Genomic DNA, 17,166 nt, shown 5'->3' with positions numbered 1-17,166 from the left:
GTATTTCTAGAATTTTTGTATTTTCCAAAATTCAGGCCTGAAATCTGCCCCCGTGGGACAGGTGCACCAGGTGGGTGCAAAACGCACATCCTCTGGCAATTGGGCCGGAACGTGATTTCACACTGCTCGGCCGATTAAATTGTGTCTAAATGAACAAAGAGAAGAACAATTTCCTCTGATGGGGTGGGGGGGGGGTTCAGATATAGGTTAGCTGTGATCTAATGATACTTAACTCAAAATGCTGAATAGGGTCCTCTTGTTCCTGTGGTCTGCATCCTGGGGGCGGCACGGTGGGACAGTGGTCGACTGGTTGGCATTGCTGCCTCACAGCGCCAGAGACCCAGGTTCAATTCTGGCCTTGGGTGACTGACTGCACTTTCTCCCCGTGTCTGCGTGGGTTTCCTTTGGGAGTTCCGATTTGTGGATTGGCTATGCTAAAATTTGCCGCTTAGTGTTTCGGGATGTGCAGGTTAGGTGGGGTTACGGAGATAGGGCGGGTGAGTAGGCCTAGGTAGGGTGCTCTTTCAGAGGGTCGATGCAGACTCAATGGGCCAAATGACCTCTTTCTGCACTGTAAGGATTCTATGGCCCTGTAAACGCAGCCCACGTATCATCACCAGGGGCTGCTTTAGCACAGTGGGCTAAACAACTGGCTTGTAATGCAAAACAAGGCCAGAAGCGCAGGTTCAATTCCCATACCGTCCTCCCTGCACAGGCGCCAGAATGTGGCAACTAGGGGCTTTTCACAGTAATTTCATTGAAACCTACTTGTGACAATAAGCTATTATTATCATCACCCAACATCGAGTTTCCTCATTCTCGTCAACACAAAAAATATTATTGCGTAAATCCTTTGGCATTGGACACCAGGAACCTGTGGAATATATGTATGTTGGCAACTGGCTGTTTTTTGCACAATTGATGCTGTCATTATATTAATAGACATGACTGGGAGCTAATACCTGTCACATATAAATGCCAAGCCCTGCACACACCCTCAGTCTGGCTGTGGATGTGCTTCACTCTCTGTGTCTCCAGTCTCGCTCAGTACAGCTCCTTCACTGTCAGACATGGCAACATATTCCCGTTATCTACTCACCCTCACCTGCCTCTTCCTCGATTCAACCTCCGCTTGTAAGTACACAGACATTTCTGTTACTCTTCAAAGTTTTTGAGAAAAAAGTTAACAAAACACTTGTATTGAGAAAAAATCATTTTGGAGTGCTTCTCTCACAGTCAATATGATAAAGATATTGGCCGGGATTCTCAGTCCAGCGAGGTCGGAATTGCGAAACGCGATCGGGCGGAGAATCGGGGGAGAGTGGAAAATGGTGGCCAGAGCTGGGCACCGATGGAATGCTACGCTGCTGTGCCCTGACAGTGCTGTCAATGCATTCTACTTTGCACGTACAGTAAATGCAGTTGACATATTATTAATGGGCCCGACCCCGGCATTCTCCGGGGCTCCCGCAATGCTCCACCTCTCCCAGGAGGAATTACTGACGGTGAGTTTCACTTGTCGTTTTAAAACTTGGGAAACAGGTGCCGTGGCTGCTGAGGGTGAGAGAGTTCCCAGAAGCACGACTGTGAGCTGTTGGTCCTGCCACTTGTGGGGTTGGCTGGGATATGCGTCTTCCAGGGCTGGGGGAAACGGGTGGGGGGGGGGGGGGCGCGGATCAGCAGGAGGTGACCAATGGGTGGGCCATGGTGTTGGGGTGAACCTCCCGGGACCGGTTTAGCATCATAGATATCATAGTATTTACAGTGCAGAAGGAGGTCATTCGGCCCATCGGGTCTGCACCGGCCATTTGAAAGATCACCCTACTTAAGTCCACACCTCCACTCTATCCCCATAGCCCAGTAACCCCACATAACACTTTTGGACACTAAGGGCAATTGAGCATGGCCTATCCACCTAACTTGCACATCTTTGGACTGTGGGTGAAAACCGGAGCACCCGGAGGAAACCCACGCAGACATGGGGAGAACATGCAGACTCCGCACAGACAGTGAACCAAGCCGGGAATCGAACCTGAGACCGTGGAGCTGTGAACCAATAGTGCTAGCCACTGTGCTACAGTGGTGCCCACTTGCAGGGCTGGCTGGGGAGCGTGTCCCAGGGTGTCCAGGCATGGACCCCCATTGCCGGGGCATGCACTGGCCACCACCCCCGCACTCCACACCCACTCTCCACCTTGTAGTGATCTGTACATCTGTACATACATCTGTACATACACCAGGGACTGCAGACAGATGGAACAGCCACAGCATCACTAGAGGGCATCAGAGACGGGTATAAAGGGTCCAGCCCAAGGTAGGATCCGCCTCTTTCAGAAGCACAGGGCTAGGGAGCAGCATCAGCAGACAGAGACAGCTCAGCATAGGCAGCGTAACTTAGCTTCACTGGTCATACCTCTTGACTGTATTAAATCTAGTTAAGCTCTGGAAACAGAACAAACCTACTGAATAAAGTATTTGTGTTAACTGGAAGTCTACAATCTTTATTCAGACTTAGAGAATAATATATGATACCAGGAGTGATTTCAGAAAGTTAGCTAGACACCAGCAAGAGAAGAAAAACTTAAATCGGATATTCGGCTGTGGAAGACTTCACAGCAAATGGACCCTTGACGACTAACTGATTCAATGGAACTTGTTGGAACTCCATGGCACCAGGAAACCACCGGTAATTTAAGTTATAACTGGAAAATGTTTGAACAGATGTTCCAAATATTTATCACAGCGAATGATTTAAGCCATGCCTCTGATGCAACAGAAATAGCCCTATTTCTCTCAACAGGAGGGCATGGAGCTAGAGAAATCGATAATTGCTTTAATTACTTAGAAGATGAAGACAAATCCAAAGTAGAAATCATACTCAAAAAATTTGCTAAATGCTGTAACAGTCAGGCTGGTGAGATGCTGGAAAGATTTAACTCTTGTCAGAGAAACGGAGGGCCCATCTCTGATTTTATTACAAATCTCAAGTTAATACCACAAGGCTGTGATTATGCTGATTTCAGAGACACTGTGATAATGCATCAATTAATTTTTGGACTATCTGATAAAAATTTGAGGGAATTTGAGATGCTTATTACAAAATAAGCATCTAACTCTAGAAATTGCTATACAAAAATGCCTTGCTCATGACCAAAAACAAAATCAATACTGTCAGTCGTTACAAACACAGAATCAGTGTCTAGAAAAGAAAATCGGAAAAAACGGCGCCACAACTTACCACGAGGCAGAGACAGGATTGAAGGAAGTTCTGAGCGGCAGCCATCTTGAGGAAGGAGACGCACATGCGTAGTTGTGCTAAGAGCGCACAGTAAAGGAAACTCGAATTGCACACGTGACGTCACTAGCGTCATGACGTCAGATGACCAGGACCACACCCACTTAAAAGGGAAATGCACGAAAATGAACAAAAATAAATTTAAAGCTGCAACACCCAATTTTCTTGCCTCAAAAGACAGAACAATGCCCGAACTTACGCCAGCAGTTAAAAATAACTTTCACAACACCCTGGAACAAGCAGTTAGCACCGCCCTAGAAGATGATATGGTCCTTGTAGACTATCACTCAGACGAAGATTTCATCTTGGGAGATGGCTACCCCAGTACCAAATCCGAACCGCTACTAGAGGTGTTGGACCGTGAAAACCCCGATGGTGAGTTCTTCGGATTGGAGAATCTTCAGCCCAGCATATATGACATCCCAACTCGTGAGTGCAGGATTATGCTGCGGCCTGATGCCAAGAAACAGAGAGTGGTCCACGCCCCATGAAGGGTCCCAGCCTCCACACAAGAAGATGATTTGTTCATTGAACATGAAGAGAACGATCACAACTCCGAAACAGAAAGCGATGATTTGTCCAACGAAACAATACACACAATACTGCTCAGACATGGCCGGGTTATTCGGAGATCCTGATCACAGCATCAGCAACACAGTTGAAAAGCTCAATACGACTCTTCTCATGTTAGATGAATCCAATACCATGATGCCATGGCAGATCGTCAGTACATTGGATGACAGCAATACCCAAGATGAAGACGACGCCACACTGAGAGCACAGAACGACTCCGTTGAGAGAGCACAGATCGACTCTACAGCGAGAACATTGCACGACTCCACAAAGAGAGCGATGACAGACTCCACAGAGAGAGCGATGACAGACTCCACAGAGAGAGCGATGACAAACTCCATAAACAGAGTGATGACAGACTTCACAGAGAGAGCGATGACAGACTCCACAGAGAGAGCGATGAAGGACTCCACAGAGAGAGCGATGAAGGACTCCACAAAGAGAGCGACAGAAGCCTCCACAAAGAGAGTGACGCAATCCTCCACAGACAGCTCAGTGACAGACTCACAAATGGAAGCAAGCAAACACTCCATTGCGAACGCCATGCATGTACAAGACCATGAAGATCTATCAAGCTTATTTGAGCCACCAGAAGAAGACACTGAATGTCTACCCACTGTATGTGAGACAAGTGTCGAAGAAATCACAATTCCTATTCAGGATGTGCAGGATCACAGCGAGACTACATATCTCAGCTCGTCTATACAGAAGCACTCAATAATCAGAGGACGGCCCCTCATGAGTCCAGAGAGACCACGTCGATAGAAATCTTGAAGATTTTGACTCCAAAAGAGGAGCACCAAGAGTCCAGAGAGACCACGTCGATAGAAATCTTGAAGACCACAACCCACAACAAAATGAAATCGTGAAGATTTTGACTCCAGAAGAGGAGCACAAAGAGATCACAGATGATTCAAATGAATCTGAAATGACAGCAAAAGAGGAGCACCAAGAAATCAATGATGATTCAAGTGAACCAGAAATGACTCTAGAAGAGGAGTACCAAGTAAGCAAAGAAGAGGAATCGAATCCACTACAAATGACTGATGTCACCAACATCAATGCAACATCAGATCATTCTCACAATTATCAAGAAAATATGCTCAATGTAGCAGAGACCACAAAGGACACTGACACCAATAACTGTGACAATGACTCAAATCATCCACATGGCACACTCATTGAGCGCAACAAGAACAACAAAAACCGCAAGAAGCACATCAGAAACAAGAACAACAACAGCAATAACAAAAACAACAGGCAGCGCAACAGGAACAACAAAAGCAACAAGAAGCATCCCAGAAACAACAAGCATGACAAGAAAAAGAGCAAGAATAAAAGCGAAAACAACGAACACAAAATCAACAAGCGTGACAAAAAGAACATCAAGAACGACAACAACAAGAACACCAATGAAAACAACAAAGACAGAAACGACACAAACAACAACAATGAAACAACGACCTGTACAACATGGTACAACTCTGCACATGAAGGACAATGCCACAGCACACTGCGAAACAATGACAAGACTACAAACATGCCATGGCATGATAAAGAATCTCACAAATTCACATCTGCTCCAGAACAAACAAGCAAAACAGCTTTCACGAACGATGACATACAGAATCAATACCACAAACACAGGAAAAAGTCGAGGTCAGACAACGGTGCGACACAGAATCGCTACCCGCAATCAAATGGAACAGGGGGAAAAGGTGTCCACATCATCAAAAGGCTCATCAGCAAAGCAGCCGAGTCATGTTCTGACATCAACCTAGCTCTGTTAGCGTACCGAGCAACCCCATTGAGCTCAGGACTGTCGCCAGCGCAAAGGCTCTTCGGCAGAGACATCCGGACAACCCTACCGGCAAAGCAATTCTGAGACCCCGGCAACGCACCGGTTCTCGATGACATGCGGGCACTATGCTCCAAACAAAAACTATACTATGATCAACATGCAATCCCACTCAAATCACTGACAATAGGTGATACCATCAGAATCAGGGACCCAGAAGGCGGATGGTCTGAGTCAGCCACGGTGATCAGGCAGGAGGCACCGCGGTCCTACATTGTCAAATCATCTGCGGGAGTACTTTATCGCCGTAATCGCCGGGATCTATTAGAGATTCGACCTACAACGCCAGTATTTCCCACACTGGACTTGACCGAGTCCATTTGTCCACAGGACGTTCCTCGCCACACAGCGCCAGTCAGTACTCTTGATGACATGAAAACATCATCCCCAACACCACCGTTACGACGCTCCAGCAGAAGCCGTAAGGCACCCGATCGGCTAGATTTGTGACAACACTTCAACACACGCACAAGACGAATATGGACATTTCTCACGATGGACTCACAACACAGTTAATTGTTTCTGTATTACTTTATCATTTTCACAGTGTGCAGATTTGCATATTCTCACCACTTGTTATGTACAGTTTTCTTGAGGCCAGTCTAGAAAACATGTCAAATAAAAGGGACGATGTAGTGATCTGATCATCTGTACATACATCTGCACATACACCAGGGACTGCAGACAGATGGAACAGCCACAACATCACTAGAGGGCATCAGAGACGGGTATAAAGGGTCCAGCCCAAGGTAGGATCCGCCTCTTTCAGAAGCACAGGGCTAGGGAGCAGCAGACAGAGACAGCTCAGCATAGGCAGCGTAACTTAGCTTCACTGGTCATACCTCTTGACTGTATTACATCTAGTTAAGCTCTGGAAACAGAACAAACACACTGAATAAAGTATTTGTGGCAACTGGAAGTCTACAATCTTTATTCAGACTTAGAGAATAATATACACCTCACCAACCCCACCCCCAAAACCAGTTTCCACCCGCCAGTGGGGCATCACGCAGCCAACCCAAGGGGGGTGCCCACTGTAGCCCCTACAGGAGGGCATCTAACAGCCACAGAGCGTACCAGTGGCATGGGTAGGGTCAGCCACTGGTACCCCTGGCAACAGGGATGGGCACCAGTGCCAGAGGCTCCCATGGTGCCGGGCACCGATGGGGCCAGGGGAGCGGTGTGGAGGACAGTGCCGGGTGAACAGCTGGGTGTGAGGATGGACGAGGGTAGGGGGGGAAGGGCACATGCAGGGACAGGGACTGCAGTGCAGGCCGGGTCCACTGTGTAGCCAATTGGACCTGGTTGGGCATGGGGTTACCATCATGCTAACATGTCTGACTTTCATCCCCTGCAGCCAACGGCTATCGGAATCCAACCAGGCATGGTTGCCATCGACCTGGCTGCAGCAGCTCTGGGGCATGCACTAAGGCTGTACGAGCAGGAGCTGCTCTCAGAGGACCACGCAGCAGCAGAGCTTCCCCAACGGAGCACGAAGCAGCCTGTCAGGATGGCGAGCCAGCCGCCCAACAGGCCAAGGAGGAGGTGGGAAGGAGGCACCGCATCAGGCCTCATGTTTACCACTGTAATGTTCCAGCACCTCCCCTGTGAGAGTCACTGGCACGGGCCCCACCATCTCCTCCACCATCAGGGTGCATGGTGGTCCTGGGCTACTAATGGGATGGAGGTGAGATTGGAGTGAACTACTGGGGCTCCCCCGCCTCCTGGCGCTGCCAGTCCTGTAGGTCCACTCTTGTCTTGACCAGGTCTCGAAGCTCACGGCCATGGAAAACAGTGATTGTGCCTCCTTCCTCTGGGACTGTGTCACATCACTCAGTGACTGTGCCTCCTCCCTGTGGGACTGTGCCACCTCCCTCTGGGACTGTGCTACATCACTCAGTGACTGTGCCACCTCCCTCTGGGACTGTCCCACCTCCCTCTGGGACTGTGCCACATCATTCAGTGACTGTGCCTCCTCCCTCTGGGACTGTGCCACATCACTCAGTGACTGTGCCTCCTCCCTCTGGGACTGTGCCACCTCCCTCTGGGACTGTGCCACATCACTCAGTGACTGTGCCTCCTCCCTCTGGGACTGTGCCACATCACTCAGTGACTGTGCCACCTCCGTCTGGGACTGTGCCACATCACTCAGTGACTGTGCCTCCTCCCTCTGGGACTGTGCCACATCACTCAGTGACTGTGCCTCCTCCCTCTGGGACTGTGCCACCTCCCTCTGGGACTGTGCCACATCACTCAGTGACTGTGCCTCCTCCCTCTGGGACTGTGCCACATCACTCAGTGACTGTGCCTCCTCCCTCTGGGATTGTGCCACATCACTGTGACTGTGCTCCCTCCCTCTGGGACTGTGCCACATCACTCAGTGACTGTGCCACCTCCCTCTGGGACTGTGTCACATCACTCAGTGACTGTGCCTCCTCCCTCTGGGATTGTGCCACATCACCGTGACTGTGCTCCCTTCCTCTGGGACTGTGCCACATCACTCAGCGACTGTGTCACCTCCCTCTGGGACTGTGCCACCTCCCTCTGGGACTGTGTCACATCACTCAGTGACTGTGCCACCTCCCTCTGGGACTGTGTCACATCACTCAGTGACTGTGCCACCTCCCTCTGGGACTGTGCCACCTGCCTCTGGGACTGTGCCACATCACTCAGTGACTGTGCCACCTCCCTCTGGGACTGTGCCTCCTTCCTCTGGGACTGTGTCACATCACTCAGTGACTGTGCCTCCTCCCTCTGGGACTGTGCCTCCTTCCTCTGGGACTGTGTCACATCACTCAGTGACTGTGCCACCTCCCTCTGGGACTGTGCCACATCACTCAGTGACTGTGCCTCCTTCCTCTGGGACTGTGCCTCCTTCCTCTGGGACTGTGCCACATCACTCAGTGACTGTGCCACCTCCCTCTGGGACTGTGCTTCCTCCCTCTGGGACTGTGTCACATCACTCAGTGACTGTGCCTCCTTACTCTGGGACTGTGCCACATCACTCAGTGACTGTGCCACCTCTCTCTGGGACTGTGCCTCCTTCCTCTGGGACTGTGTCACATCACTCAGTGACTGTGCCTCCTCCCTCTGGGACTGTGCCGCATCACTCAGTGACTGTGCCTCCTCCCTCTGGGACTGTCCCACATCACTCAGTGACTGTGCCTCCTCCCTCTGGGACTGTGTCACATCACTCAGTGACTGTGCCTCCTCCCTCTGGGACTGTGCCACTTCACTCAGTGACTGTGCCACCTCCCTCTGGGACTGTGCCTCCTCCCTCTGGGTCTGTGTCACATCACTCAGTGACTGTGCCTCCTTCCTCTGGGACTGTGCCTCCTCCCTCTGGGACTGTGCCACATCACTCAGTGACTGTGCCTCCTCCCTCTGGGACTGTGCCACATCACTCAGTGACTGTGCCTCCTTCCTCAGTGACTGTGCCACCTCCCTCTGGGACTGTGTCACATCACTCAGTGACTGTGCCTCCTCCCTCTGGGACTGTGCCACATCACTCAGTGACTGTGCCTCCTCCCTCTGGGACTGTGCCACATCACTCAGTGACTGTGCCTCCTCCCTCTGGGACTGTGCCACATCACTCAGTGACTGTGCCACCTCCCTCTGGGACTGTGCCACATAACTCTGGGACTGTGCCTCCTCCCTCTGGGACTGTGCCACATCACACAGTGACTGTGCCTCCTTCCTCTGGGACTGTGTCACATCACTCAGTGACTGTGCCGCCTCCCTCTGGGACTGTGCCTCCTCGCTCTGGGACTGTGTCACCTCCCTCTGGGACTGTGCCACCTCCCTCTGGGACTGTGCCACATCACTCAGTGACTGTGCCGCCTCCCTCTGGGACTGTGTCACATCACTCAGTGACTGTGCCGCCTCCCTCTGGGACTGTGCCTCCTCGCTCTGGGACTGTGCCACATCACTCAGTGACTGTGCCACCTCCCTCTGGGACTGTGCCACATCACTCAGTGACTGTGCCTCCTCCCTCTGGGACTGTGCCACATCACTCAGTGACTGTGCCTCCTTCCTCTGGGACTGTGCCTCCTTCCTCTGGGACTGTGTCACATCACTCAGTGACTGTGCCTCCTCCCTCTGGGACTGTGCCACATCACTCAGTGACTGTGCCTCCTCCCTCTGGGACTGTGTCACATCACTGTGACTGTGCTCCCTCCCTCTGGGACTGTGCCACATCACTCTGGGACTGTGCCTCCTCCCTCTGGGACTGTGCCACATCACTCAGTGACTGTGCCTCCTCCCTCTGGGACTGTGCCACATCACTCAGTGACTGTGCCTCCTCCCTCTGGGTCTGTGTCACATCACTCTCGGACTGTGCCTCCTCCCTCTGGGACTGTGCCACATCACTCAGTGACTGTGCCTCCTCCCTCTGGGACTGTGCCACATCACTCTCGGACTGTGCCTCCTCCCTCTGGGACTGTGCCACATCACTCAGTGACTGTGCCTCCTCCCTCTGGGACTGTGCCGCCTCCCTCTGGGACTGTGCCACATCACTCAGTGACTGTGCCTCCTCCCTCTGGGACTGTGTCACATCACTCAGTGACTGTGCCTCCTCCCTCTGGGACTGTGCCACTTCACTCAGTGACTGTGCCACCTCCCTCTGGGACTGTATCACATCACTCAGTGACTGTGCCTCCTCCCTCTGGGACTGTGCCACAGCACTCAGTGACTGTGCCTCCTCCCTCTGGGACTGTGTCACATCATTCAGTGACTGTGCCTCCTTCCTCTGGGACTGTGTCACATCCCTCAGTGACTGTGCCTCCTCCCTCTGGGACTGTGTCACCTCCCTCTGGGACTGTGTCACATCACTCAGTGACTGTGCCTCCTCCCTCTGGGACTGTGTCACCTCCCTCTGGGACTGTGTCACATCACTCAGTGACTGTGCCTCCTTCCTCTGGGACTGTGCCACCTTCCTCTGGGACTGTGTCACATCACTCAGTGACTGTGCCTCCTCCCTCTGGGACTGTGCCACATCACTCAGTGACTGTGCCTCCTTCCTCTGGGACTGTGCCACCTCCCTCTGGGACTGTGTCACATCACTCAGTGACTGTGCCTCCTTCCTCTGGGACTGTGCCACCTCCCTCTAGGACTGTGTCACATCACTCAGTGACTGTGCCACCTCCCTCTGGGACTGTGCCACCTCCCTCTGGGACTGTGCCACATCACTCAGTGACTGTGCCTCCTTCCTCTGGGACTGTGTCACATCACTCAGTGACTGTGGCTCCTCCCTCTGGGACTGTGTCACATCCCTCAGTGACTGTGCCTCCTCCCTCTGGGACTGTGTCACCTCCCTCTGGGACTGTGTCACATCACTCAGTGACTGTGCCTCCTTCCTCTGGGACTGTGCCACCTCCCTCTGGGACTGTGTCACATCACTCAGTGACTGTGCCTCCTCCCTCTGGGACTGTGCCACATCATTCAGTGACTGTGCCTCCTTCCTCTGGGACTGTGCCACCTCCCTCTAGGACTGTGTCACATCACTCAGTGACTGTGCCTCCTCCCTCTGGGACTGTGCCACATCATTCAGTGACTGTGCCTCCTTCCTCTGGGACTGTGCCACCTCCCTCTGGGACTGTGCCACATCACTCAGTGACTGTGCCTCCTCCTTCTGGGACTGTTCCACATCACTCAGTGACTGTGCCTCCTTCCTCTGGGTCTGTGTCACATCCCTCAGTGACTGTGCCTCCTCCCTCTGGGACTGTGCCGCCTCCCTCTGGGACTGTGTCACATCACTCAGTGACTGTGCCTCCTCCCTCTGGGACTGTGCCACATCATTCAGTGACTGTGCCTCCTTCCTCTGGGACTGTGCCACCTCCCTCTAGGACTGTGTCACATCACTCAGTGACTGTGCCTCCTCCCTCTGGGACTGTGCCACATCATTCAGTGACTGTGCCTCCTTCCTCTGGGACTGTGCCACCTCCCTCTGGGACTGTGCCACATCACTCAGTGACTGTGCCTCCTCCTTCTGGGACTGTTCCACATCACTCAGTGACTGTGCCTCCTTCCTCTGGGTCTGTGTCACATCCCTCAGTGACTGTGCCTCCTCCCTCTGGGACTGTGCCGCCTCCCTCTGGGACTGTGCCACATCACTCAGTGACTGTGCCTCCTCCCTCTGGGACTGTGTCACATCACTCAGTGACTGTGCCTCCTCCCTCTGGGACTGTGCCACTTCACTCAGTGACTGTGCCACCTCCCTCTGGGACTGTATCACATCACTCAGTGACTGTGCCTCCTCCCTCTGGGACTGTGCCACAGCACTCAGTGACTGTGCCTCCTCCCTCTGGGACTGTGTCACATCATTCAGTGACTGTGCCTCCTTCCTCTGGGACTGTGTCACATCCCTCAGTGACTGTGCCTCCTCCCTCTGGGACTGTGTCACCTCCCTCTGGGACTGTGTCACATCACTCAGTGACTGTGCCTCCTCCCTCTGGGACTGTGTCACCTCCCTCTGGGACTGTGTCACATCACTCAGTGACTGTGCCTCGTTCCTCTGGGACTGTGCCACCTTCCTCTGGGACTGTGTCACATCACTCAGTGACTGTGCCTCCTCCCTCTGGGACTGTGCCACATCACTCAGTGACTGTGCCTCCTTCCTCTGGGACTGTGCCACCTCCCTCTGGGACTGTGTCACATCACTCAGTGACTGTGCCTCCTTCCTTGGGACTGTGCCACCTCCCTCTAGGACTGTGTCACATCACTCAGTGACTGTGCCACCTCCCTCTGGGACTGTGCCACCTCCCTCTGGGACTGTGCCACATCACTCAGTGACTGTGCCTCCTTCCTCTGGGACTGTGTCACATCACTCAGTGACTGTGGCTCCTCCCTCTGGGACTGTGTCACATCCCTCAGTGACTGTGCCTCCTCCCTCTGGGACTGTGTCACCTCCCTCTGGGACTGTCACATCACTCAGTGACTGTGCCTCCTCCCTCTGGGACTGTGTCACCTCCCTCTGGGACTGTGTCACATCACTCAGTGACTGTGCCTCCTTCCTCTGGGACTGTGCCACCTCCCTCTGGGACTGTGTCACATCACTCAGTGACTGTGCCTCCTCCCTCTGGGACTGTGCCACATCATTCAGTGACTGTGCCTCCTTCCTCTGGGACTGTGCCACCTCCCTCTAGGACTGTGTCACATCACTCAGTGACTGTGCCACCTCCCTCTGGGACTGTGCCACCTCCCTCTGGGACTGTGCCACATCACTCAGTGACTGTGCCTCCTTCCTCTGGGACTGTGCCACATCACTCAGTGACTGTGGCTCCTCCCTCTTGGACTGTGTCACATCATTCAGCGACTGTGCCTCCTCCCTCTGGGACTGTGCCACATCACTCAGTGACTGTGCCTCCTCCTTCTGGGACTGTTCCACATCACTCAGTGACTGTGCCTCCTTCCTCTGGGTCTGTGTCACATCCCTCAGTGACTGTGCCTCCTCCCTCTGGGACTGTGTCACATCACTCAGTGACTGTGCCTCCTCCCTCTGGGACTGTGCCACATCACTCAGTGACTGTGCCTCCTCCCTCTGGGACTGTGCCACATCACTCAGTGACTGTGCCTCCTCCCTCTGGGACTGTGTCACATCACTCAGTGACTGTGCCACCTCCCTCTGGGACTGTGCCACATCACTCAGTGACTGTGCCTCCTTCCTCTGGGTCTGTGTCACATCACTCAGTGACTGTGCCTCCTTCCTCTGGGTCTGTGTCACATCACTCAGTGACTGTGCCTCCTCCCTCTGGGACTGTGCCACATCACCCAGTGACTGTGCCTCCTTCCTCAGTGACTGTGCCACCTCCCTCTGGGACTGTGTCACATCACTCAGTGACTGTGCCTCCTCCCTCTGGGACTGTGCCACATCACTCAGTGACTGTGCCTCCTCCCTCTGGGACTGTGCCACATCACTCAGTGACTGTGCCTCCTCCCTCTGGGACTGTGCCACATCACTCAGTGACTGTGCCACCTCCCTCTGGGACTGTGCCACCTCCCTCTGGGACTGTGCCACATAACTCTGGGACTGTGCCTCCTCCCTCTGGGACTGTGCCAAATCACACAGTGACTGTGCCTCCTTCCTGTGGGACTGTGTCACATCACTCAGTGACTGTGCCGCCTCCCTCTGGGACTGTGCCTCCTCGCTCTGGGACTGTGTCACCTCCCTCTGGGACTGTGCCACCTCCCTCTGGGACAGTGCCACATCATTCAGTGACTGTGCCTCCTTCCTCTGGGACTGTGCCACCTCCCTCTGGGACTGTGCCACATCACTCAGTGACTGTGCCTCCTCCTTCTGGGACTGTGCCACATCACTCAGTGACTGTGCCTCCTTCCTCTGGGTCTGTGTCACATCCCTCAGTGACTGTGCCTCCTCCCTCTGGGACTGTGCCGCCTCCCTCTGGGACTGTGTCACATCACTCAGTGACTGTGCCTCCTCCCTCTGGGACTGTGCCACATCATTCAGTGACTGTGCCTCCTTCCTCTGGGACTGTGCCACCTCCCTCTAGGACTGTGTCACATCACTCAGTGACTGTGCCTCCTCCCTCTGGGACTGTGCCACATCATTCAGTGACTGTGCCTCCTTCCTCTGGGACTGTGCCACCTCCCTCTGGGACTGTGCCACATCACTCAGTGACTGTGCCTCCTCCTTCTGGGACTGTTCCACATCACTCAGTGACTGTGCCTCCTTCCTCTGGGTCTGTGTCACATCCCTCAGTGACTGTGCCTCCTCCCTCTGGGACTGTGCCGCCTCCCTCTGGGACTGTGCCACATCACTCAGTGACTGTGCCTCCTCCCTCTGGGACTGTGTCACATCACTCAGTGACTGTGCCTCCTCCCTCTGGGACTGTGCCACTTCACTCAGTGACTGTGCCACCTCCCTCTGGGACTGTATCACATCACTCAGTGACTGTGCCTCCTCCCTCTGGGACTGTGCCACAGCACTCAGTGACTGTGCCTCCTCCCTCTGGGACTGTGTCACATCATTCAGTGACTGTGCCTCCTTCCTCTGGGACTGTGTCACATCCCTCAGTGACTGTGCCTCCTCCCTCTGGGACTGTGTCACCTCCCTCTGGGACTGTGTCACATCACTCAGTGACTGTGCCTCCTCCCTCTGGGACTGTGTCACCTCCCTCTGGGACTGTGTCACATCACTCAGTGACTGTGCCTCCTTCCTCTGGGACTGTGCCACCTTCCTCTGGGACTGTGTCACATCACTCAGTGACTGTGCCTCCTCCCTCTGGGACTGTGCCACATCACTCAGTGACTGTGCCTCCTTCCTCTGGGACTGTGCCACCTCCCTCTGGGACTGTGTCACATCACTCAGTGACTGTGCCTCCTTCCTTGGGACTGTGCCACCTCCCTCTAGGACTGTGTCACATCACTCAGTGACTGTGCCACCTCCCTCTGGGACTGTGCCACCTCCCTCTGGGACTGTGCCACATCACTCAGTGACTGTGCCTCCTTCCTCTGGGACTGTGTCACATCACTCAGTGACTGTGGCTCCTCCCTCTGGGACTGTGTCACATCCCTCAGTGACTGTGCCTCCTCCCTCTGGGACTGTGTCACCTCCCTCTGGGACTGTCACATCACTCAGTGACTGTGCCTCCTCCCTCTGGGACTGTGTCACCTCCCTCTGGGACTGTGTCACATCACTCAGTGACTGTGCCTCCTTCCTCTGGGACTGTGCCACCTCCCTCTGGGACTGTGTCACATCACTCAGTGACTGTGCCTCCTCCCTCTGGGACTGTGCCACATCATTCAGTGACTGTGCCTCCTCCCTCTGGGACTGTGCCACCTCCCTCTGGGACTGTGCCACATCACTCAGTGACTGTGCCTCCTTCCTCTGGGACTGTGCCACATCACTCAGTGACTGTGGCTCCTCCCTCTTGGACTGTGTCACATCATTCAGCGACTGTGCCTCCTCCCTCTGGGACTGTGCCACATCACTCAGTGACTGTGCCTCCTCCTTCTGGGACTGTTCCACATCACTCAGTGACTGTGCCTCCTTCCTCTGGGTCTGTGTCACATCCCTCAGTGACTGTGCCTCCTCCCTCTGGGACTGTGTCACATCACTCAGTGACTGTGCCTCCTCCCTCTGGGACTGTGCCACATCACTCAGTGACTGTGCCTCCTCCCTCTGGGACTGTGCCACATCACTCAGTGACTGTGCCTCCTCCCTCTGGGACTGTGTCACATCACTCAGTGACTGTGCCACCTCCCTCTGGGACTGTGCCACATCACTCAGTGACTGTGCCTCCTTCCTCTGGGTCTGTGTCACATCACTCAGTGACTGTGCCTCCTTCCTCTGGGTCTGTGTCACATCACTCAGTGACTGTGCCTCCTCCCTCTGGGACTGTGCCACATCACCCAGTGACTGTGCCTCCTTCCTCAGTGACTGTGCCACCTCCCTCTGGGACTGTGTCACATCACTCAGTGACTGTGCCTCCTCCCTCTGGGACTGTGCCACATCACTCAGTGACTGTGCCTCCTCCCTCTGGGACTGTGCCACATCACTCAGTGACTGTGCCTCCTCCCTCTGGGACTGTGCCACATCACTCAGTGACTGTGCCACCTCCCTCTGGGACTGTGCCACCTCCCTCTGGGACTGTGCCACATAACTCTGGGACTGTGCCTCCTCCCTCTGGGACTGTGCCACATCACACAGTGACTGTGCCTCCTTCCTGTGGGACTGTGTCACATCACTCAGTGACTGTGCCGCCTCCCTCTGGGACTGTGCCTCCTCGCTCTGGGACTGTGTCACCTCCCTCTGGGACTGTGCCACCTCCCTCTGGGACTGTGCCACATCACTCAGTGACTGTGCCGCCTCCCTCTGGGACTGTGTCACATCACTCAGTGACTGTGCCGCCTCCCTCTGGGACTGTGCCTCCTCGCTCTGGGACTGTGCCACATCACTCAGTGACTGTGCCACCTCCCTCTGGGACTGTGCCACATCACTCAGTGACTGTGCCTCCTCCCTCTGGGACTGTGCCACATCACTCAGTGACTGTGCCTCCTTCCTCTGGGACTGTGCCTCCTTCCTCTGGGACTGTGTCACATCACTCAGTGACTGTGCATCCTCCCTCTGGGACTGTGCCACATCACTCAGTGACTGTGCCTCCTCCCTCTGGGACTGTGTCACATCACTGTGACTGTGCTCCCTCCCTCTGGGACTGTGCCACATCACTCTGGGACTGTGCCTCCTCCCTCTGGGACTGTGCCACATCACTCAGTGACTGTGCCTCCTCCCTCTGGGACTGTGCCACATCACTCTGGGACTGTGCCTCCTCCCTCTGGGACTGTGCCACATCACTCAGTGACTGTGCCTCCTCCCTCTGGGACTGTGCCGCCTCCCTCTGGGACTGTGCCACATCACTCAGTGACTGTGCCTCCTCCCTCTGGGACTGTGTCACATCACTCAGTGACTGTGCCTCCTCCCTCT

General features: G+C 54.2%; 1 protein-coding gene across 1 annotated transcript in view; it reads left to right on the top strand.

The window, feature by feature from the left end:
* Positions 1 to 1,052: 1,052 nt before the first annotated feature.
* The window catches only part of LOC140428893 (uncharacterized), a 177,888-nt gene continuing 161,774 nt past the window's right edge, over positions 1,053 to 17,166 (top strand). The window contains exon 1 of the mRNA XM_072515540.1: positions 1,053 to 1,134. Within this exon, the coding sequence (XP_072371641.1) occupies positions 1,071 to 1,134 (64 nt within the window). The 5' untranslated portion in view covers positions 1,053 to 1,070. The remainder of the gene's footprint in view (positions 1,135 to 17,166) is intronic.

The sequence above is a fragment of the Scyliorhinus torazame genome, chromosome 8, assembly GCF_047496885.1.
Source record: "Scyliorhinus torazame isolate Kashiwa2021f chromosome 8, sScyTor2.1, whole genome shotgun sequence".
Lineage (NCBI taxonomy): Eukaryota > Metazoa > Chordata > Chondrichthyes > Carcharhiniformes > Scyliorhinidae > Scyliorhinus > Scyliorhinus torazame.
This window is presented reverse-complemented; position numbering and strand designations above follow the sequence as displayed.